At 33.9% G+C, this 24,450-nt stretch overlaps 4 protein-coding genes and 1 long non-coding RNA gene across 9 annotated transcripts; 3 read left to right on the top strand and 2 right to left on the bottom strand.

Moving 5' to 3' along the window:
• The first annotated feature begins 161 nt into the window (after window positions 1-161).
• LOC130512689 (uncharacterized) lies at window positions 162-693 on the top strand. Its single transcript, XM_057010915.1, has one exon. It carries the CDS (start codon window positions 283-285, stop codon window positions 493-495), a length of 213 nt encoding a protein of 70 aa, XP_056866895.1. The 5' UTR covers window positions 162-282; the 3' UTR covers window positions 496-693.
• A 2,777-nt stretch (window positions 694-3,470) lies between these two features.
• On the bottom strand, window positions 3,471-4,289 carry LOC108860091 (uncharacterized). Its single transcript, XM_018634002.2, has 2 exons — window positions 3,916-4,289; window positions 3,471-3,819 (listed from the first exon to the last, which is right to left on the bottom strand). Exons 1-2 carry the CDS (start codon window positions 4,124-4,126, stop codon window positions 3,611-3,613), a joined length of 420 nt encoding a protein of 139 aa, XP_018489504.1. The 5' UTR covers window positions 4,127-4,289; the 3' UTR covers window positions 3,471-3,610.
• A 1,551-nt stretch (window positions 4,290-5,840) lies between these two features.
• LOC108857461 (probable WRKY transcription factor 45) lies at window positions 5,841-6,740 on the bottom strand. 2 transcript variants are annotated; one of them, XM_018631449.2, is made up of 3 exons: window positions 6,607-6,740; window positions 6,247-6,525; window positions 5,841-6,165 (listed from the first exon to the last, which is right to left on the bottom strand). In XM_018631449.2, the coding sequence occupies exons 2-3, from the start codon at window positions 6,501-6,503 to the stop codon at window positions 5,988-5,990; spliced, it is 435 nt and encodes a 144-aa protein (XP_018486951.1). In that variant the 5' UTR covers window positions 6,504-6,525; window positions 6,607-6,740; the 3' UTR covers window positions 5,841-5,987. The 2 variants fall into 2 exon arrangements, with proteins under 2 accessions (XP_018486951.1, XP_056866893.1); XM_057010913.1 differs by having other exon boundaries at window positions 6,247-6,702.
• Window positions 6,741-8,394: 1,654 nt separating this feature from the next.
• Window positions 8,395-11,383, top strand: LOC108837858 (uncharacterized). Its single transcript, XM_057010912.1, has 14 exons — window positions 8,395-8,693; window positions 8,839-8,933; window positions 9,031-9,144; window positions 9,224-9,328; window positions 9,424-9,495; window positions 9,604-9,716; window positions 9,814-9,948; window positions 10,049-10,117; window positions 10,198-10,285; window positions 10,352-10,423; window positions 10,492-10,592; window positions 10,680-10,797; window positions 10,903-10,962; window positions 11,057-11,383. Exons 1-14 carry the CDS (start codon window positions 8,594-8,596, stop codon window positions 11,276-11,278), a joined length of 1,464 nt encoding a protein of 487 aa, XP_056866892.1. The 5' UTR covers window positions 8,395-8,593; the 3' UTR covers window positions 11,279-11,383.
• Window positions 11,384-20,536: 9,153 nt separating this feature from the next.
• LOC130512564 (uncharacterized) lies at window positions 20,537-23,658 on the top strand. Of its 4 annotated transcripts, none has more exons than XR_008946114.1 (5): window positions 20,537-20,674; window positions 20,744-20,800; window positions 22,184-22,276; window positions 22,969-23,029; window positions 23,114-23,658. It is a non-coding gene; the product is annotated as an uncharacterized LOC130512564 (long non-coding RNA). The 4 variants fall into 4 exon arrangements; XR_008946112.1 differs by having other exon boundaries at window positions 20,546-20,674; window positions 20,769-20,800; XR_008946113.1 differs by having other exon boundaries at window positions 20,661-20,800.
• The last annotated feature ends 792 nt before the right edge of the window (window positions 23,659-24,450 follow it).

The raw sequence follows: 24,450 nt of genomic DNA, 5'->3' as shown, positions 1-24,450 counted from the left end.
GCCACGTCAATAAATTGTTACACCAAAAAAAAATTGTTACACCAAGATTCATTAATTCACACATGCATTATATTATTATATAAACACATAAGTAAAACAGAGAGAGAGAGAGAGAGAGAGAGAGAGAGAGAGAGAGAGAGAGAGAGAGAGAGAGAGAGAGAGAGAGAGAGAGAGAGAGAGAGAGAGAGAGAGAGAGAGAGAGAGAGAGAGAGAGAGAGAGAGAGAGAGAGAGAGAGAGAGAGAGAGAATTAAGGAGAGACGTAGGAAAACAAAGAGATCGAAATGGGGTTGGACTGGGGACCGGTGTTGATGTCGGTGGTTTTTTTCATACTGTTGAGCCCTGGAGTTCTGTTTCAGTTGCCTGGAAAGAGCAAAGCGGTTGAGTTCGGTGGGTCTCAAACAAGCGGTCCTTCCATTGTCATCCACACTCTCCTCTTCTTCGCTTTCATCACCATCTCCCTCATCGCCCTTAACATCCACATCTACGCGGCCTAATTAATTAAACCAGCTTCATTTCATACAGTCCCTTCAATTTCTGAATCTATGCGTCTTCTAGATTTCTGATTCCCTTGTGGAAATTTTATTGATTAATGATTTTTCATGTATTCATCCTTTACCATGAATTCGTCCGTAAAGTTAACTTTATAAACTCCATGTATTACCTACATTTTATTTCTTTTTTTTTTGTAAAAAGGCTTTCAAATTTAAATAAAACATAAGCGTTTACTAAGATAAGACTAAGCAGCCTTGTGGTAAGTGGATCAACAACTGAATTTTTTTAGGGGAGTGAGTTGTGTGCCTTGTAGGTGGTGTACCTTAGCAATCCATAGAGATTTCACTAGAAAAATAAGTAGCGGAGGATCAATTTGAGCATCTGAACTTGCAAGTTTGGGTTCATTTGTGTGTCTTAAACGACATGAGAAATTTCAAAAGAAGGTGGCTCAAAAGCTGGAGTAGAAGTCGTCAAAGTGTCTATAGCTGTTGGTTCTTTTGAGGGGAAGCTTTGGTTGAGGGATATTTTTCTATGAGCTTTAGTTTGGTATTACCTAAATTTGCATGGGCAGATGGGCTGATACAATTACATCAGAGGGAAAATATAATAAGTGCGTTATACAAGCTCTTAGCTCTAGGGTCAATGAATGATATATGAGTCAGAACATGGTTAGCTGCTGAATCAAAGACCATGTTCTCGATTCATGATAAAGTATGTTATAGAAAGTTGGAAAGATGAGGTTACATAAGATGATAAGATTAAACCATGCAGTTCAAGAAGAGCTTTGTTCGCTGAACCTTGAAGTGTATTAATGAGTCAGCAAATACAATCTTTTTTTTTTTTTCGAACCCAGCAAATACAATCAAATTAGTGGTTTGACCAACTCCTTTTATTATTGATTTTTATTCAGCAAATAAAAGGCTACCCTATGTAATGCTTCTTCTGCTCTTTCTGAGAGAGTTTTCTTAATTAATATAAGTTTGTGTTAAAAATATAAAAAATTCAGCAAATAACAAGTGACGTGTTCTGCTTTTGCTTTCCCCCCATAAGAGCAGCTCCAATGGAGGATGAAGAGAAATCCTTAGCTCAGGTTCGCTTTATGCCATAGTTTCTCCGATTAGGTTCCATGAATCTGTTTCCTTCTCTATCAATCTCACCTTGATTCTCCTTTTATGCTCTCCGTAGATTCCTTTCAGAACAATATGTACTCATCGATTTCGAAATTCAAAATCTGTTTTTTCTCCTAAGGACTCAAAATTAGAAAACACCATTGGACTCTCTATTTTGATCATAGTCCTTAACTATTTAAAAAAAAAACAAAAAAACTAGTTTAATAATCATAAGACCATGATTATCGGTGTTTCTTAATGAGTCCTTACGATAATTGTGAATTAAAAGAAAATAAAAAATGCTGATAAAGTTAAGGACGTTCCTTAATTAAGGAACAAAACAAAGCGTCCTTATGGGACAGGTGTAGGTGAAGTATCATCTCTATCTCTCTACCAATCTGTTGGATTCGATCATACCACGAGAACGTCATTGACCATTACGATAACCCCCGCAACGTCAGGTCTTTCGACAAGAACGATCCCAGTATCGGTACAGGACTCGTCGGAGGTCCCGCGTGCGGTGATGTGATGTAGCTGCAGATCAAGGTCGATGAGAAGACCGTTCAGATCGTTGATGCTGGCTTCTAGACCTTTGGTTGTGGCTCCGCTATCGCTCTTCATCTGTCGGTATGCTTTTAATTAGGGGTTTTTGATTAGTTGTTCTGAAATTGATGAGTTAGGTTTCTAAATTGATTGGTTCCTGATGAATTAGGTTTCTAAATTAATTGTTATTGGTTGATGGATTAGGTTTCGAATTGATTGTGTTTTTGATGGATTAGGTTTCGAACTATCAATTTCAGAACAATCTCAGGAACTTACCTCTTTCAAGTTATACTTTGATCATCATTTTTTACAAAAAGCAATCGAAGAAAAACTCTTCCTTTGTTATCTCGTAGAAAGCGAAGCTCAGTAAGGTGAAACTCTTCCTTTGTGATTATGCAGAGGATTTGGATAGCAGAAGAAGTACATCGGGTTATGCATTGTTCTTAAGTAATGCAGTCATCTCTTGGTCTTCAAAGAAACAGCCGGTGGTCACACTATCGACGATAGAAGCTGAGTTTGTAGCAGCAGCAGCATGCGCCTGTCAAGTGATTTGAATGAGAAGAATACTTGAAGAAATTGGTTTGATGCAGACAGGAGGCACTATCATTTACTGTGATAATATGTCTATTATCAAGCTGTCAAAGAATTCAGTATTACACAAGAGAAGGAAGCACATCGATGTGAGGTACAATTTCCTTCGAGATCTCACAAATGATGGAGTTGTGGAGCTGGTTCATTGCAAGGCACAGTTACAGGTTGCAGACATCATGACAAAAACCTTTGAAGTTGGAGGCGTATGAGAAGTTACGGGACATGTTTGGAGTTTGCAAGATAAACTAAAACATAACTGTTTAGTTTAGGAGAGGATTTGTTAGGAATAATTGGTCAAGAGATAGTTGATCTTATCGCTATTCTTTAGGGATTCGTTGAAGTTGTTTCATGTTTTGAATAAGTCTATCTTGTTCCAATTTCTTAGGAGTTAGCTTTGCTTCCGTCGTTTGTAAGTGGCTATATAAAGAGCCATGCTCTATTTTTCAATGAATAGGCTTTTGAGTTCCATTTGATCTCGTCTCTCTTAAATTACACTGATTGAGATGGTTGAGTCTTGACTAATAAGAAACTTATACAGTCCTACCAATAATCTCTATTTTTATGATTGGCCTTAACAAAATTTCTTTAGTACAAAGTAATAATAAAATATTTAAGGACTCAAATTTTGGGACAACCAGTAATGATGATCTAAGAACTCCAATGGTGGTAACACCATTGGAGATGCTCTAACTCACGTACACAAATATGATTGCTTCATATTTCGTAGGAACAAAAGTTTCAATTTTCCTTATTTAAATCAGTAAAAGATAGTATCGGGTTTAAGCTTGTGTCGCTAGTGTCTTTTTCTTTTTTTGGTTTTGAGTGGGTTTTGACGTGTTCTGACACAGATTTATAGGTCAAATCCACCTAAATCCTAACGGTCAACATCTTCATGATCTAAGCTAACAACAGTCGTCGTCACTCTCTCACAATGGTCCAGCTTGAACCTTTCTCGAACCGAGGATATATAAGAAGCGGCTCTAGCGTCAACGGAATCGTCCATACCATTAATCCCTCTACCGGTCAGCTTTTCTCTCATCTTGTTCAGCTTCTTTTCCAGATCCTCCCCCTCGTGAGCCACGGCTGCCAAACACATCACCACAACACTGGTTATTTTGTACATGAGATATATATGAAGCAAAGATAGTGAGATACAAAAGATCTAAGTTAATTACGTACATGGTTGAAGGAGGAAGCTAACTTTAGGAGGAAGAGGAGTTACGTAGTTACTGAAATCAGGTTGAGGAGCGTAGGAAGTTGTGGTGGAGGAAGTGTAGTGAACATTATTATAAAGGTCTTGGGAGGCAGTTGGAGGCTTTAGAGCTTTGCAAAAGGGCAGTAGCCTAGCTATCTTGAACCCTCTTGATCTCCTTGAACTGTTCATCTCCATGATCGAGTTAATGACTTACGTATACTATTCGTTCTTTTCTCCTGTTGTTGGTGTTTCACATGTATGCATCTATTTATATATGGGAAAGGAAAGTTTCGTTATGTTGTAGCCACGGCATGCATAGAGATAGAGAGGTATCGAAGACGCGTGGTCCTTCCCCTTTCAAATAATTATCATTCAGAAGCATCACTTTTTTGATGAATAACTCCCAACTTTCATGCTCAACAGGCCACGACGATACATCGATTTTAACTGATTAAAATAAATACAAATTTCTCTTTCGCGGTAAAAAGATCACCTTGTTCTTAAATTCTTACTAATATAGATACTTTATCCATATCGGTGTCGTCGAAGAAAAAAAATGTGGATAGCTTTTCTGTTATTGATAAAGAATGGGGGACAAATTTATTCGACAAAGATATTATAAACAAAACCAAGCAATGTGCGGTTGTGTGGCGGTGGCACAGGCTCACAGCCAACATTTTTATTGCTTGTTCTCATAGGATGTTATGTTTACAGTTCAGTATGTCGTTTTTAAATTAAAAAATGCTTCTTCCACTTCAATAGATTAGATGAAGTTCTAATTATTTTTTTTTTTTGTTTCACTACCTATATAAGATATTTACACAATGGATTAGATGATGTTTTACATGTATTGTGTGTGACTTATTGTATTCTAATGTACTATGTTTATAAATAATTAAAATAATTTAAATTATAACTAAATAAACCGATTTTAAATTATAATTAAATAATTTAATTTAATATTATAATTAAATAAATTGAAAAACAGTACATTGGATAAAAAATAATTTTGAATATGTGTACACTGGATTAAAACAGTATACAATATGAAACAGCAGGAGTGCTTTCTTAGAACACTTGAATAGAAAAAGAAGAAAGACTTGGCATATCTTCTTTTGAGAATATAAATGTGATATATTCTGTTACATACAGTATTTGCTTTTTTATCACATGGGCCTTCAAAAGGTATATTATCTCTAGTACGATGCGTTTTTCTTTTTATTTGCTTACGTAGACATTAAAATATTCCAGATGACGTGTGGTCTTTATTTATGATTAGTTATTTTCCTTATCAAAATGGTTTATATTAAAATTAATGATCCCACTGAATTTATTCAGGGATGAGACTAAGTAGACTAAACTCGAGAAGGTGAAAAACTCAAAAAAGCAACTCATTGGAATCTCTAAAATGGTTGGAATTTGATAGCCGGATCTTGTATCGTCGTCGATGCACTTGAAAAAGTGATAAATTCAATATGGTGAATTACTTACTACTACAGCTGGGCTTGTTTGGGCTGATCTTATAGAAAGAGCAAACATTAGAGCCCATTGAGGACAATGGGCTGCTTTTCAAGTAAAGCCCGCTTGAAGGAGTTTCATGGTTTGACCAATTTCATTCTGACAGTGACACTGGCCGGCGGTGGTGCTCCTCTTGAAGGGCCACACGTCAAGTTTTGAGTGGTTACTTCTCTGTCTCTCTCTCTCTCTCTCTCTTCGGAATTAGACGTTGATTTCTGGACACGACACCAAAGGAGATAGATTTGTTCAGTTGAGATTCCTTCAGTCAGTCTATCATCTCTGTTGACTGCGTTTGATGGCTTTTTTCAGGGCAGCAGAGTCCACCAAGACACCATCAAAGGAGATAGATTCCAGGGAAAACCAAAGACAAGTACTAGTGCCTGTGTGCGTGTGTGTGTATAATTCACGATTGCCCAGTTTAATAAAGTATAAAGGGCTTTGGTCTGAAAGCTTGCTTCAGCAGCATTCTTTTGCGCCAGCCAAACCCACCCAAGATACATCGGTATGCATTAGAAAAAAGGAAAGAAAAAAAGGAAAACTAAAAGGGAGGGAAGATGTGCATCTGGGTCAAGATGTGGTGGAAGTTATCGGAGGGTTTATCGACGGGGTGGGTATGAACACCTTGGTAAGTGGTAACCACCACTCCTTCATCTCCTGATAGCCTCTGCACTTGCTTCTTCACTCTGCATCCTTTTTCTGTGCACTTATAATAGCTCCTACCCACATATTTAAGTAGTATTTATCATGCACCAACCAAATTAACAAGAAAAAAAAAGCATATATATATATATAGGTACCTGGGGAATGGATTGTTCTTGACAGCTTTTTGGCCGTACTTCCTCCACCTGTATCCATCATCCAGAATATCAACCTGACTTCTTGTCTGGAAAGCAAACCTGGCTTCTCTCTCTTTCTTCTTGCTCTTGTGTTTCTTTTCTTCGTTAGTGTTATGCTGTTGTAACGAGGAGGACGTTTTGATCTGAGTTTGATCACCAGACAAGCGATGATCAACTGACGAAGATGGAAATAACACCTGACATGACCTATCCTCCATTTCTTGCTCCCCTCTGCGTGTTCTGTGGAGAGAGAGAAATAAATAATCAATGTTTTTGAACTTGTAAATTCCAAAAAAAAAAAAAGACTAGTAGCCAGGTCACGTGTCTTTGACTGCGTGAATGGTGAGAGAGGCGTAGACGGCAACGAAGACGCTACCGATATGAAAAAGAAAGAAAGAAGAGAAAGTGAGATGGGCTAGATTAGCGGATTAAAGAGTTTGGTGGAAAGTATAAAGTATAAAGAAAAGGTGTGGCGGCTTCATCCTTCTGATTATGACTACTACTTACAATAATTCAAAGTTCTGGTGCAATGGATTCAAATATCTTTTGGGCCTGTGCACTATCAAACTTTTTTGTTTCCCTTGATCTACATTTTTATATATTTTCATCGCCTGACCTGAGAGATGGGACCTTGTCTCTTGTGGTGATTACTGCTGGCTCGTATTAGAAGAAGCTTTCTGCTCCAGAGGTTTTTGGTTATGTTATTATATATTATTTATATTGAGACTTGTATGTAAGCAGTCTTCATATAGACTTTTGTTTCCTTAATACTAGAGAACCTGAAAAGAGTTTGGAGTTCAGACTGCTTGTACACTTTGCAGGTTGCACCAGGAAATTTTACGAGGAGGCAACAATTGCAAGTTGAGGTCACTTCGTAGGTATATGTTTCAAAGAAGGCCGAATGGTGGAGGCAACAAGAGTTTAGTGCTGTAGAATGAGCTTGAGAAGAAAGGAAAGCTCACTCTCAGAGAAGTTTGCCTTTGGCTTAGTATCATGAGCATCTGGCTTCATCATCTCCCTCACAGTCTGTGACATCTCTACCTCAGGATCCACTACTATCTATCTTATTAAAACAGAAACATTCTGTTGGACCTAACATTTATTTTGTAAGTTTTTAAATTAAATACACCTTTATACTTTATAGTTAAACCTATATTAAATCATTAATGTTCCTTTCTTTATATTACTATCCATGTTTCCAAACAATATACTTATTTCTTACTACTATCAATGTTTCCAAACAATATATTTTATACTACTATCAATGTTTCCAAACAATACAATAATTAATCTTAATATTTTATATCTATCATTTTCTCTTTAAAATTTTGTAGAAACATCATAATTTCATAAATTGCAAAATAATGAACTTTAAAATTTGGATTATAAGATTACAAATTATGAAACTATTACAATTTAAATCAAATGAGATTACATATTGGTCATCCATCAGTTCAATCGGTTAGTCTTGAATTTTAGTGATTTTTGTTAATATGAATATTTTAAAAACCTAAATTGAATTGTCAGATCTCCGGATTAACCGGTATAATCACAATCGGGTTGAATTTAGAAACACTGATTTAAATGCAAAAATATTTTAAATACACTTTTTAAAAGTTACCAAAATATTTGTTAAGTTATTAGTAAAAAATTTCATCGTAAAATATTCCGCGCTTCCAAAGCGCGGGTCATAATCTAGTGACTCCTTATATTCCAAACTTTTCGTAAACAAAACAATTAAGGTCTCAAAATCTACAGGAAAGAGGCGTCTTCGGTCACGGCAAGGGGGTGAAGCCCGTTATAAAGCTGAGGGTTCCAAACGGGCCAACCAGAGCCTCTTCTAGTTTAATCTGACATTCGGGGTGTAGTTAAAGCCCAATAAAGTTCACGGGCCTAACATATGATTTGAGACATACAATCCTCATCTTCTTTTTTTTCTTATCAGCTGTAATTTGCATTTTTACCGGCACATCAGTTGTCAATTGGTATGAAATTAGTAGACTGAATACTTTTTGGGCTGTCGGCAAGGAAATAGTCATCTGAATTATTATATGGTTCAGAATTGGGATGCAATGATTGGAGGAAAATAAATGAGTGTGGCTACACCTACACTATTATTAAAAAACTAAAAAAAAAACCCGAAATAGAAAAGCAGGGGCAGATCCGTTGGTCGAGTTAATACTCCACCCAACGACATTGATTCGTAGTTAGGGACAAGAAGAAGGGGGCTTCAGTTATAATCCTGTTCTTTGTCTTAAAAAAATCATCGAGGATCTCCTATCTTCCTAAAATCGGATCTCCAAAAGAGATGGCGGCGGAACGGAAAAAGGAAACGATTCGTCTGGAGCCCGAATCCGTCATCCCTATCCTCAAACCTAAGCTCATCATGACCTTGGCTAATCTCATTGGTCAGTCTCTCCAATTTCTTCTTCTTTATTTTGGCTAGGTCCGATTAGACTTATCGTGTTTTTCTTTTTTGTTAATCGATCGTCAGTTAATGTAATGATTTGCCTAGTTTTTCTCCTTTTTTTTTTCTTTCTTTTGTGTGTGCAGAACATAGCAATGATAGACAAGAGTTTCTGAAGCTCTGCAAGAGAATTGAATACACTGTCCGAGCTTGGTATAATCTTCAGTTTGAAGATTTGATGGTGTTTTACCCTGTTCCTATTTTATTTTCTTATCTTCTTCTTAGAAACGTGTTTGCATTTTGTGTTCTCATGCTTTTTTTTTTGGCTATATCTGCAGCAACTCTACTCTCTTTTTGATCCTGTTCACGGTGCTCAGAAACTTCAGCAGCAGAACCTAACTTCTCAGGAAATTGATGTCCTTGAACAGAATTTCCTCGCTTACTTGTTTCAGGTATTAATTAGTCCCTACTTGTGTTATATGGTATGTATTTCAGTGTTCTTGAATGTGTTTCTCCTTTGCCTTTCACAAGGTTATGGACAAGAGCAACTTTAAAATAACGACAGATGATGAGATCGAGGTTGCACGCTCTGGGCAGTATCTTCTGAATCTTCCCATCAAAGTTGACGAGTCAAAGGTTTTTAATCCGTGAACAATTAGCCACATTACATATTTTTTTCACTCCTCCCGGGGTTCCTCTTAACCAGTTTTCGTTCTTTGGTGTATACGAAGCTTGACAAGAAGATACTCAAGAGATATTTTGAGGATCATCCACATGAAAATCTTCCAGACTTTTCTGATAATGTACAGCTTCAGTTTTGTAGATTTTTATAACACAGATAATTATAGTGTTTCATAAATGCCTTTTATGTGCTAACAAATACTTGAATTGTATTTTTTTTTTTTTTGTAGTATGTCATCTTCAGGCGTGGTATTGGGATGGATAAAACCACAGATTTTTTTTTCATGGAGAAATTAGATGTGATCATATCACGTATTTGGTCATATTTCCTGAAAATCACTTGGTAAGCGCAAGTTATCCTTTGTAGTAGCCTTTCTTAAAGTTCCTAGATGATGTTTCTGATTACGCTTTTGAGTCTTAACCTTCGCATTGGTTCACAGGTTAGATAAGCTACGTGGCAAACAGTCAGGCAGACATCAAAAGAAAGATCCCAAAAAAGATGATGAGACAAACCCTGAAGCAGATGATGAGGACTTGTATGTGGAGCGTATTCGCCTTGAGAATACACAATTGAGGTACCTACCCCCCACCCCCCACCTTGCTTGTTCGTGCTATTCTGGAAACTGTATATATAATAATAATAATAAATGGCTTTTCTCTTTTGATGAAATTCAGCTTTAAGAGTTTCTTGAGCAAGCTCACGATACAAGAGCCTACATTTGATAGAATGATTGTTGTTTATAGGTAAGGTTAATGTCTGTTCTTGTTTCGTCTGTCTATTTTTCGCTTTGTGCATTTGTGGTTGAAGAAGGAAGTTGTTGCAGGCGTGCCAGCTCTAAAACAAATCAGGAAAGAGGAATTTACGTCAAGCATTTCAAAAACATTCCTATGGCCGACATGGAGATTGTGCTTGTAAGTTTCTCTTCTCGCCTTTCTTTCTCTAGATTTTGTAGCAATAACATTTACGTCTTTTTGCAGCCTGAGAAAAGAAATCCTGGACTGACTCCAATGGATTGGGTCAAATTTCTGATATCTGCCGTAGTTGGTCTGGTTGGTCTCCTTCTTTTCATTTTTTTTTGCGGTTCATGTATTGGTTTATCATTTGACTTTCTCTACAGGTTGCCGTGGTTACTTCAGTTGAGATGCCGAAAGCAGACCCATGGGTAATCTTTGCAGTTCTCTCCACAGTGGTTGGTTATTGTGCCAAAACATACTTCACGTACGTTAAGTGTTTTCCATTCGTCCTTCCCCTTCATTTATTCTTTTGTGTGTTTGTTAGACTTATCGCAAAGTTGTTTTACTTCAGTTTCCAGCAGAACATGGCAACGTACCAGAACTTGATAACGCAATCCATGTATGATAAACAACTAGACAGCGGGAAGGGAACGCTATTACACTTGTGCGATGACGTTATTCAGCAAGAAGTAAAGTTCCTGCCTGCATGAATCTAGTCTTTTATTCATATGGGGGGGGGGGGGCGTGAATGCCTTTAGAACAGGAACACTGCCTAATTTGGGTTACACGCGCAGGTAAAAGAGGTGATGATTTCCTTCTACATACTAATGGAGCAGGGGAAAGCTACCTTGGAGGTACATAATACCAGAATTTTACTCTTTTGGTTATTGCCTATTATATTATCATTAGCGAGTGCTGACTTGAGTTGGTGGGAATGTGGGGGAATAGGATCTGGATCTGAGATGTGAGGAACTGATAAAGGAAGAGTTTGGTGAGAGGTGTAACTTTGATGTGGATGATGCAGTCCAGAAGCTAGAGAAGTTGGGGATCGTTGCCCGTGACACCATTGGAAGGTACTACTGCATGGGGCTGAAGCGAGCCAACGAGATCATAGGGACCACCACCGAGGAGCTTGTCCTGAAGGCCAAACAGGGCGTCACTCCTTCTTGAACTTACCACCTTCTCTTCTCTTCTCTTCTCTTCTCTTCTTTAACATTTGTTCTCTCATTTCAGTAAAACTCTAAATGACGAAAGTGATATCGGTTGTTTACAAAATCCAAATGCAACAAACCAATTCACCGAAAATAATTGTCTGATATGAACGCATGAAACATACAATATTGAACTATATTGTTATGGTAGGCCTGGAGAATTTTGAAGGACGACCTACAAAAAGTCTCTATTCCTAGCTACAGATAGCTCAACGGTTATGTATGTATATCACCTTGGTACTGTTGTCCTCTCCCATGAGTAGTTCAGGTTACCGTAGAAACCAAATACAAGTGGGTCAAACATTAGAAAAACAACAGCAAATAGATAGCTTTGCCATCTATAACTTAACAAAGGAGCAGACTGTGTATCAAACCTGGTTCAATCTGATGTTACTTGGGGAGTTTTCTCGACAAAGGAAATTATTCAACCAGCCATTGTTGATCCTGCCAGCTCCAAAGTCTAGAAAGATGAAGTGTTTGAGACTTGGTTGGTCAAGAAACTAGGCTAGCTACCTTGTATACAGAAGCAAACCCTTCCAAAAACTTGCTCGAGGAGGTAAATAAAAAGAGTTTTTTCTTGACAAGTTTTTCTTTTGTCATTGGTTAATTATATGACTAACAATTCTCAATTCGAGATGCAGGTGAAAAACAGCTACTATATGGTAGAAAACAACTACACTAACGGCAACACATCACAGTCTTTGCTGATATAGAAAAACGAAAACAATAGAGGTCCTAAACTCTGTGACCATCATTTTATATTAGTTTTCGATGAAACTATACACTAAAACCAGATTTTTTTATTTTGAAATTATTTCAAAATCTGTGGGTTAATCCCTTATAAAATAATGAGTTTTCGGTAAATCTATATATATAAAGAAATGATGTTTCTATCCTGATGACACATCAGCTGCCAGCACATAAATTCGTTTCAAGACATGTTGACACCTGTCGAAGTCACTTCCTACGCACCGTATCATTAAACAATGGCGTCATGGGCTTTTCTGTTTAATTGTGTTATTGTTTTAAACTTGGGCCGATATCTCCCCTGGCCCATGACTTTAGAATATTTTCCAGAGTTTTGTTATCGTCTTTGTAGCTTCACCTCGACGGACCGCCTCTGTAAAAAACTTTTCATCTACGTCCTTTCATCCTACACATCCCCTCGCCTTAAATTATGATGCACCTCCTCTTATGTTCTCTGGATCCTTTAATCCTATAAATTGGAATGGTTACAACCACAAATCTCATCACTTCTCCAAAATCTTACCTTTCTATCGATTTGAAACTCAGACAACAGCCATGGCGTTCCCCATGTGACATGTCTTTCATCGGCATACAGTTGTTAAGCCTCTTCTTCACGTCGCGGTTATAGAACCAAGAACAATCAAAGTTTAGCCTAACCAGAGATTACCATGGTAATAGTCAGTGATTTCAATTTTATTTTTTTACCGATACTATACCAGTAATCTGCATCAGCGAAGGATTTTAACATCTGAATCTGAGAATTGTAGATTTAAGAACGATAAACAAAATTGGGGGATCCTTATTTTGAATTGTTAGATTTTGCTTACAGAGGATTCAAGAGCTTGCCATTGAGTGGTTGAGGAGAGGAGACTCTTTGCAGCTTGAACCCCAACCACAAGATCAGACCACCAATCTTTCTCTGAGGAAGACAGAGCGGCGAAATCGATCAGCTTCGAGTCTGTGATCTCCTCTACCAAATGGCTTCAACAAAAACAATCGCCGAGTGAGATCCGTGCAATCCTTCTTGAACACGCCGACGTTGACTGGAATCTCCGAAATTTCGGTGGTAAGTTCGAGCAGATAGGCATGTGAGAAAATGACTCCTGCCATCACTTTATTCTCTGTTTTTTGGTTATAGGGACTGGACGTGTTATTCCTTTGTTGCGTGGTCAGTTTGATATTATGTATCTGTTGAAAGGATTATTTATACATAGCGAAATTCAGATGAAAAACAAAATCAACTCCAACCACTGGTCAAGGAGAGAGGTATTGTTTTGCTAATCATCTACACAATTCCACTAGCAATAGAATTTCTTTCTTAGTATAATGGCTACTCTGTTCTATTTTTTTTTTTAACTGTTTTCTGTTCTACTTGCTAGAAATCTTGGTACGTTAAACGCAGTGTCCAGTTGATGGGTAGATATGCTCTCCTCCACGCTCAGGTACTCCGTTCTTAGAACTCATAAACAACTTAGTTTTGAAACATAATCCCTCTGTCAATTCCGTTTATTTAATTTTTTGTTTATTGATCATTCCTCCTGTAGTTCATTTAATTTTACTGTATCGAAGTGACTGAAGGATGAAGAGGACTGTTTCCATTGGGTATGACTTGCTTATTGTTAGTCTTTTTTTATTAATTCACAAGAGAATAGTTGAGTTTGTGAGTTGATTCTTTTGATGATAGCTCTCATAAAGGCTTACAGAAGCCAATGATTGTTGCAGGCAAGGATGAAATATAAGCATGAAATGGGATATCACAGGCAAGGATGAAATATAAGCATGAAATGGAATATCACGATCTGGCCTGCAAATACTATGTTGTAAGTTCAAGAAATAGAAAAAAATTAGGGATGATTGTATTCCTTGGTTCAGCTTCCTTGGTTTTCAGCTGTTGGCATGGGTTTCTGAAAAAGGCAAAGAGAGTGGACGTAAGCTAGCATACTTGAGCACACTTGAGGAAGCAAAAAAAAAATCAAGGCGTAGGACAGAAAAACAGCAAACAAACTGAAAATAATTTTTAGATTGTTTAGCGATGTATATTTTTATAACAGATGTTCTTACGTATATACATATAAATACTAAACATATAAATAAATTCAAAATCGTTATGAGATTCAGTATTTAGCATATTGGAAAGTAAAACAATATAAGAACAAAACTAATAGAGAGAAATACTCCTTCCGTATCATTATAAGTGGTATTTAAGGATTTCAATTTTGTTTCAAAATGATTGATGTTTTCTTAGTTCTAAATAAAATTTAATGAGTTGAAATTTGTGATCAATTACAAAATATTGTTTTTATTGGTTAAATTAATTTAAGTTAATATTATTTTATGTAATTAAGATAAAATATATAAAATTCTGTGTTTTTTTTAATTTTGGTGCAAAAAAATTAAACATTTTCTAAAATGATACAGAGGGAGTATGTGAGATGGCTCAAAAGTTTGTATAGTTTTATGACTCTTTATGTCAAATCATCAAGAGGAGCATATGTAAATTTTAGAGATGTGAATTCGAGAAGGTATAATCTTGAGATGATATGAATATGAAGATGAAGTACGAAGACATGAAAGATTTTGGAGATATTATGAAAACCTCATCCATAATTTACAAAAAAATATTATGAACACAGAATGTAAGGTTATTATGAAAAGTAGTGAAAGTTGTTATTTTTTTTTTTTGATCAAAGTAGTGAAAGTTGTTATTAGGAACACAAAATGTAAGGTTATTGTAAATGTGGAATTTAAAAAATACTAGCTTATCCATAATTTTAAAAAAAATTATTGATGAAAATGTTAAATAATGACATTTACATCTAATATGTTTAAAATAAAACAAACTTTATTTCCAACAAACAAATTTTCAATATAATATTATTTTATATTAACAATATTTTACTAATCAATATATTCTAATTAGTAGACACTAATTGGCTACGCAAAAATCAAATACTTATATTTGAGAATGGATCCTAAGATAATTTTAAATTGATCTAAGATGTTTTTTAAATTGATTTCCAGCAGGATTATTTGTGAGAGGAGCTCAGCTTTAAAAGGATGCATGAAGTGCTAACAATGTTTGTGATTTAGTAGAAAATGAATGCTTGATGTGCATTTTTTTTAAAGGCATTGTTTTTAACTAAACTATAATTATTTGGTCATTGTATTAAAAATTCTCTCAAACTTCTCCAGCAAAGAATCTTTGATGCTTATTTATGAGTAACGAAAAAAAAATATTTGAGACAAGGGTGGGAACCCAAATTTAGTTGCAGAAACATGGTTCCAATAATATGACAATATCTTTAGGGAGATAATGACTCATGGGTATGGGTTAGGACAGTATGAATTTCAAGGGTTCAATGCAGCTAGAGAGCTGCTGCACCTACGCTTCTCTGGCTGCAAGAGATGGGGTCTCGATAAAAAAAAGAAGTTAATATCGTCTACACTAATAACACACGAGATGACAGGTCACCAACCTTTTTGCTTAGTACATTAAGAGATATACTTATCAATCTAAACGCAATCTAATAATTTTTTTTTTTTGAACACCGCAATCTAATAATTTAAAATCACATTTTATGACGTTTACAACCCGCCCGAAGGGCGGGCATCCCCTAGTGTTTTATATATTGAAGTTTATACTCTTTACTTTTGTTTAAAAAATTTCAAACCACATTCGACATTTGAATGAATGTATTCTTAACTATCCTTCATGGTATATAGGAGTCATTTTAATTTTTAAATATTTAGTTTGGTAAAATTTCATATACTGCCTAGATTAGTGGAATTATCATTATAAAATCTATATTATCTAGAGAAACGAAGACAACAAAAGTTTTAAACCTCTTTGACCATCATATTTTGTTAATACTCTAAGAAACTATACAATAAAACTAGATTTTCATATTTTTGAATTATTTTAAAATTCGTGGGTTACCTCCTTTTAAAATAATGAGTTTTCAATAAATTCTCTATATACTGAAGTCTATACTCTTAACTTTTGTTTAAAAAATTCAAAACACATTCTAAATTTGAATTAATGTATTCTAAATTATTTTAATGGTATATAGGATTCATTCTAATTTTTAATATTTAGTTTAGTAAAATTTTATATTCTGTCTAGATCAATGGATTTAGCAATATAAAATTTTCATTATCTGGAGACAACATAGGTTCTAAACTCTTTGTTTATCATCTTATGTCAGTGATCTATGAAATTATACACTAAAAAACAGATTTTCATATTTTTAAAAAAATTTCCAAAATCCATGGGTTAGCCCATTCTAAAATAATGAGTTTTCGGTAAATGCTCTATATGCTTAAGTTTATACTCTTCACTTTTGTTTAAAAATTTCAAACCACATTCGACATTTGAATTATTGTATTCTAAACTATCTTTCTTGCTATATAGGAATCATTTTAATTTTTTAATATTCAGTTTACTAAAATTTCATATGCTGTCTAGATTAGTGGAATTATCATTATAAAATGTTCATTATCTAGAGAAACAGAGACAACAGAGGTTCTAAACTATTTAACCGTCATCTTATGTTAGTTCTTGATGAAACTATACACTAAAACCAGATTTTTCATATTTTCGAAATTTTTCCAAAATCCATGGGTTAGCCCCTTTTAAAATAATGAGTTTTCGGTAAATGCTATATATACTGAAGTTTATACTCTTCACTTTTGGCTTAAAAATTTTAAACCACATTCGACACTTGAATTAATGTATTTTAAATTATCTTTCATGGTATATAGGAATCATTCAAATTTTTAATATTTAGTTTTGTAAAATTTCATTTACTGTCTAGATCAATAGAATTAGCATTATAAAATCTTCATTATCTAGAGAAACGAAAACTAGAAAGGTTCTAAACTCTTTGACCATCATCTTATGCCAGTGCTCGATGAAAGTATACACTTCAAAAATATTGAGTTTTCGGTAAATGCTCTACATACTGAAATTTATACTTTTCTCTTTAGTTTAAAAATTTCAAACCATATTCTACATTAATGTATTATAAATTATCTTTCATGGTATATATGAATTATTCTATTTTCTAATATTTAGTTTACTAAAAATTTATATACTGTATAAATTAATGGAATGAACATTATAAAATATTCATTATCTAGAGAAACGGAGACAACATAGGTTCTAAACTCTTTGACCACCATCTCATGTTAGTGCTTGATTAAACTTTACACTAAAATCAGATTTTCATATTTTTGAATTTTTTTCAAAATCCATGGGTTGACCCATTTTTTAAAAATGAGTTCTCAGTAAATGCTCTATGTATTGAAGTTTATACTCTTTACTTTTGTTTAAAATTTTCAAACCACGTTCGACATTTGAATTAGTGTATTCTAAATTATCTTTTATGGTATATAGGAATCATTTTAAATTTTTAATATTTCGTTTACTAAAATTTTATATACTGCCTAGATTAGTGGAATTACCCTTATAAAATCTTCATTATCTAGAGAAATGGAGACAAAAATTTTTTAAACCTCTTTGACCATAATCTTATGACAGTTCTTGATGAACTATACACTAAAACCATATTTTCGTATTTTTGAAAATTTTCCGAAATCCGTGGGTTAACCCCTTTTAAAATAATGAGTTTTCAGTAAATCCTCTATATACTAAAGTTTATACTCTTCACTTTTAAAAAAAAAATTCAAACCACTTTCGACATTGAGTTAATATATTCTAAATTATCTTTCATGGTAAATAATAATCATTCTAATTTTTTAATATTTAGTTTGGTTTAATTTCATATACTGCTTAGATTAGTGGAATTACCATTATAAAAAAATTATTATCTCGAGAAACGGAGACAACAAAGGTTCTAAACTTCTCTAACCATCTTCTTATGTCAGTTCTCTAAAAAACTATACACTAAAACTATATTTTTATATTTTTGTTTTTTTTTGAAAATTCGTGGGTTAACCCCTTTTAAAATAATGAGTTTTCGGTAAATCCTTTATATACTAATGTTTATACTTTTCACTTTTTAAAAAAAAAATTCAAACCACATTATAAATTTGAATTAATGTATTCTAAACTATATTTCATGGTATTTAGAAATCATTCTAATTTTTTAATATTTAGTTTACTAAAATTTTCTAAATTAGTGGAATTAGCATTATAAAATCTTTTTTATCTAGAGAAACGGAGACAACAGAGGTTCCAAACTCTTTGACCATATTCTTATGTTAGTTCTCAATAAAACTCCACACCAAAACAGATTTTCATATTTTTTTTAATTTTTCCAAAATCTGTGGGTTAACCCCTTCTAAAATAATGAGTTTTCGGTAAATGCTCTATATATTGAAGTTTATACTCTTCACTTTTGTTTAAAAATTTCAAACGACATTCAACATTTGAATTAATGTATTCTAAACTTTCTTTCTTGATATATAGGAATTATTCTAATTTTTAATATTCAATTTACTAAAATTTCATATACTGTCTAGATTAATGGAATTACCATTATAATTTTTTTATTATCTAGAGAAATGGAGACAACAAAAGTTCTAAACTTCTTTGACCATCATCTTTTGTCAGCGCTCTAAGTAACTATACACTAAAACCATATTTTCATATTTTTGTTTTTTTTTTCAAAATCCGTGGTTTATCCCTTTTAAAATAATGATTTTTCGGTAAATGCTCTATATAGTGAAGTTTATACTCTTCACTTTAGTTTAAAAATTTCAGACCACATTATACATTTGAATTAATGTATTCTAAACTATATTTTATGGTATATAGGAATCATTCTAATTTTTTAATATTTATTTAACTAAAATTTCATATACTGCCTATATTAGTGGAATTAGCATTATAAATCTTCATTATCTAGAGAAACGGAGACAACATAGGTTATGAACTCTTTGACCATTGTCTTATGTTAGTGCTTTATGAAACTATACACTAAAACCAGATTTTCACATTTTTAAAAAATTTCCAAAATCCATGGGTTAACCCCTTTTAAAATAATGAGTTTTCGATAAATGTTCTATATACTGAAGTTTATACTCTTCACTTTTGTTTAAAAATTTCAAACCACATTCGACATTTAAACTAATGTATTCTAAACTACCTTTTTTAGTATATAGGAATCATTCTAATTTTTAATAATTAGTTTGGTTAAATTTCATATACTGCCTAGATCAATGGAATTAGCATTATAAAATTTTTATTATCTAGAGAAACGAAGACTAGAAAGGTTCTAAACTCTTTGACCATCATCTTATGTTAGTGCTCGATAAAAGTATACACTAAAACGAGATTTTCATATTTTTGAAATTTTTTCAAAATCCGTGGGTTAACCCCTTCAAAAATATTGAGTTTTCGTAAATGCTCCACATACTGAAATTTATACTCTTCTCTTTAGTTTAAAAATTTCAAACCACATTCTACATTTGAATTAATTTATTCTGAACTATCTTTCATGGTATATATGAATTATTCTAATTTTTTAAAATTTATTTTACTAATATTTCATATACTGTCTAAATTAATTGAATTAGCATAATAAAATATTCATTATCTAGAGAAATGGAGATAAAAGTTGTTTTAAACTCTTTGACTACCATCTTATGTTAGTGCTCGATTAAACTATACATTAAAACCAGATTTTCATATTTTTGATTTTTTTCCAAAATCCATGGGTTAACCTCTTTTAAAATAATGAGTTCACTGTAAATGCTCTATATACTGAAGTTTATAATCTTCACTTTTGTTTAAAAAATTTTCCAACCACGTTCGACATTTGAATTAATGTATTCTAAACTCTTTTATGGTATATAGGAATCATTCTAATTTTTGAATATTTCGGTTACTAAAATTTCATATACTGCCTAGATGAGAGGAATTACCATAATAATTTTTTTTATCTAGAGAAACGGAGACAAAAATTGTTAAACCTCTTTGACCATCATCTTATGTCAGTTCTGAATGGAATTATACACTAAAACCAGATTTTCATATTTTTGATTTTTTTTACAAAATTCATGAGTTAACCCATAATCCCTAAAGCCTGCACTGAATATAGTTTATAACCTCGATACGGTTCGAGAAGGACTGCTCGAACCTAGTAAACATGACTACTAACCCGACAGATTGGCCACCATTCGTAACAGATATTGAAATGTTCTAGAGATTACATGAGAAGTTCGAGGATGTGAGTTTGTCACAGGCGGACATATTAGCAAAAGAAGCAAGGACCATTGACTATATTTTTCCCATATAGATCAGATGCTGATTGACAGAGGTTATCCTCGAAAAATCGATTCGTTTGACCACCACTTAATCTACCATGAGCAGTTGATAAAATTAATATAAATATATATATATATTTTAATGATTTTTTTTCAGTGAGAAAATATATAGGCACAGTAGAAAATAAGATTGGGTCTATTATATTATTGGGTAGTTTTGGCGCGAACTGTTTTTGTTGACGACAAAGAAAGAGAGGAAGAGAGGGAGCTCATTTTTTTTTGTGTTCCAATTTATTGACGCCAGAAAGATAAAGCTGAAGTTTTCTTCCTCTCTCCTCCTCTGCGATCTACATCCAGCAAGTCTATTTATATTGAAAAGGTTAACCTTTTTAGCTTGTCTTTCATATTTGTTTTTCTGTAGATTTTTTTAATTTGGTGTGCTCGTCAGTCGTCACTACTTCTGGTTTTCTCAGTCATGGAACACCAATCATGGATATTCCAAATGGTATGTATTTTCTCATCCTGACTGTATGCTTGTGGATTTGTAAAAATATTCACCTAATTGTTGTCAATCAGTACAATGAACAATCTTTGTTGATTTGAACACATCTCTTAGATCTAGAAGAATACAAGATAGATGTGAGATTTTTCGTTTCTTGCATTACTGTGACTAAACACAGGACCATTAGTTAGACATATCTGAAAACAAAAGAACACCTTATAGCAGCTTGAGCTTTGGTTTATTTGGATACAATTACTTCTACCAATTAAATACGGAATGACCGACTTTATGGTGGAATATCATATATCTATCATAATTACCCCATTAACTACTAATGTCTTTGATTTGGTAGCTAAATGTGTTGTATATTTTAAATTTCCATAATTACCCCATTACAGATTGTTGATATTTTCAGTTAGATAAAATTAGAAATAGTCTTATGTATCGTCGTGAGCTTTTTTTTTTTAATAATATAATATGTAACATTTCATATATAAATTTAAAGTAAGTTTTTTGTTCTTTTGAATTTTCATTTATTTATGTTTATATTTGCACATATATATTTTTATTATTAATAAATAAACATATTTTGCTATAAATGCAAATATTTTACTAGAAATAAATGTTATCTCACATTCTTAACTATAATATTTCAAAACCTTTAAAAATATATTTCATGAATTCAATAAAATTCTAAGATTATTAAATAAATATAAAATAGAAAAACATAAAAGATGTATATATATTAAGTTATAAGTTTAAAATTAACATAAATTAAAAATCTAAGGCTGAACAATTTTTAAATCAAATTAGTTAAAATGATGTATAAATTGGGCTTCATCTATAATTAAATAAATATGGGCTACAACTGGTCCACCTCATTTGCAGGTCTCACTTGCTGTGTGGATAATATGTCTTATTATAGCGAGGCCCTTTTAATAACTATTATCTGCTTCGTTAAACCCGACTATAAATGGCCCGATTAAACCTGATTATCAGTTCAAATTTTGAAAAGTAAAGATAACGGTAAAAAATATATAGAAGTACCTCAATTGCTTCAAAATTGATCACCGACCATGCCCTTGAGTCCTCGACAATCCCTAGAGAAATCAACAAAAGCAATAACCAGAAATTACAGTTGCTTTTAAATTATCGTCATTCAAACCCGTGTAAGTCGTTTCTTGTTTTACGAAAATACCTTTAACAATTCTAGGGTTCTACCTTTAATCGCTCTCGCGGAGATCGTTGTTTGTTGATTCCGTCGGTGGGTGGTGGAATCATCTTTTTATTTCGAGATTTTATGTATAGTTATGACCTGTCGGTGTGGAATTGGCCTCTTTTTTTGTACTCTTTCGCAAATCTGATTCGGGATGGTCACCTTTGTAGGTGAAGATTCAGTGATGATGTTGGGTCCTCGTTATTGAAGATCGGGTTGCTGCTGGTTCCATCGAGCTTTTTCATGTTCAGATCTGGGCTAAAGTAAGGCTTTTGGTCACCTTCTCTTGTGTCTTTCCGGTTAGTTTCATAGATTGTTGATCGATTTTGATCTTGTAAGGCTTAGGGTGGGTCTTGTGTTGCTGCTTTGTGTGGGTCATCTCAGTCTTCGATTATCCTTTGGGTGTGTTGAATCTTCTTTACTTCTGTCCACTACCTTTAGTTAGCTTCAATAACAGGTCTTTTGACTAGTTCTTGTACGCCTAACCTCTTGTGGGTATGCAAAGTTCTTAATTTTAACTTCTTGGGAGAAAATTAGGTGGATTGATGGCTTCTTCTCGCTCTTGGTTTTGATTTTTATGTCATTGGTTAAGGCTTGTTCATTGTTTTTCTCTAGTGGCCTGTTCTTCTCTTGTCTTGCTGCTCATTTCCATCTGCCCTTGGCCTACGATAGCATCTTTTGATCATCAATGTTTTATGGAGTTAATGCTTTGTTGTAATGTTGGATGTAATTTTTCTGTCTCCTAAGGAATAGAATAGATCCTGCTGGCTTTGGGTTCACTTAAATCATTAGGCCTTTAGCCTTCCAATTCATGTGCATTTCCTCCGTTCTCAATAGAATGGAACTAGTAACACACTTGATGATAACTAATATCCTGATTTTCTCTCAGCCTTGACTTGATGTGAACTCGGAATCACATTATCTTTCACTTACACCAATCCTTTATGATTTGCAGTGTCAATGTTTGCAAGCGTTTTGAAAGCATTGAAGAGCTTTCTCCTGATATGGGAATCGAGGTACTTTTGCCTTGATAATCATGAGACTACAACTCTCTATTGCTTTTCTTGTGGTAGAACTTATGGTAACTCAAATTTTTACAGGGTTATATCAAGACTACGATGTCAAAGGTTGTTTCATCATATGCTTTCAAGAACACTCGACAATCAACACAAAACCTTTGTTCTCAAATTTACGTGATGCTTCCGTCGAGGACCCGGGAAGGAACTTTCAGTAGGAAAACTTGTAACTAGCAGGTAAAGCAGATTTCCTGTCAAACAGACTCTGTATTACTGTATTTTCTGCTCTAACTGGCGGGTAGAAGTCACTTCGAAGAAAATAAATGCTGTGTTGGCCACCAAAATCTGAATCATGTGACCTGAAGAAATTCCAATTAGGAGACATAATTATTTCTGGGAGAATTAAACTTGTAAGGTTTTGCGAGCTTTTAGGGCTTGTTCATTGGAATAGATCATACGGGCATGGTAAAGATCTAGTTTCTTGTAAACACTATGCTGCTTGCCAAATAGTTACTAGGGAGTAAACTAACTTGCCATTTTAATTGATATCATTCTTGTTTTGTGGTAAGTTGGATTATGTCATAAATCATAGCTTTTCTTATGACTATATCGAAGATGTACGGGCCAGATATGAAGCTTGTGAAAGCGACCCTTCATTTCTTTTATTTTATTTTTTTATTTTTTTATTTTTTTCTTTTTTTTTAATATATATATATATTAATTCTCCCCGGAGGGCGTCGGAAACAGTACAACCGGAGCTCCGGTGAAACAGAAAATTCTAGGTTACATGGAACAGACTACACTACCAACAGGGAAGCCATTGATAATAAGAGTAACTTAAAAAAATTAATAGGGAAGCCATTGATCGCATCTTAAAACCATATCTTGCCAAATTCTTAAATTTATAACAAGCGTCACTAAGTTATAAAACGTTCCAGTTAATTTTAGTGATAAATAAACCTTCGACCCTTTTTTTAAAACTTTATAAAACAAAACTGTATGCAAAGAAAATAATAAGAGTGATATTTTCTGTTCTTGGGCTTATTATATACTTTGAAATTAACTTCTTGGGCTCGGGTATTTGAAATTAACTTTTACAGCTTAGGGAATTTGGGCTTCTGGGCTTTTTTTTTTGGTTTTATTGGGTTATCCGAACCTAAGGTTTGGTTACCCGAGCCTATGGTTTGAGTTACCCGAGCCTAGCCTAGCCTAAGGTTTTGGAACCCGAGCCTAGGGTTAGTTACCCGAGCCTAGGATTTAGGGTTTAGGGTTTTGGGGTTTAGGGTTTAGGGTTTGGGGTCTGGGGTTTAGGGTCTGGGGTCTGGGGTTTAGGGTCTGGGGTCTGGGGTCTGGGGTTTAGGGTTTAGGGTTTAGGGTTTAGGGTTTAGGGTTTGGGTTTAGGGTTTAGGGTTTAGGGTTTA

The sequence above is a fragment of the Raphanus sativus genome, chromosome 5 (genome assembly GCF_000801105.2).
Source record: "Raphanus sativus cultivar WK10039 chromosome 5, ASM80110v3, whole genome shotgun sequence".
NCBI classification, from domain to species: Eukaryota; Viridiplantae; Streptophyta; class Magnoliopsida; order Brassicales; family Brassicaceae; genus Raphanus; species Raphanus sativus.
Note: the sequence above shows the minus strand (reverse complement) of the source record. Positions and strands in the feature narration are given on the sequence as shown.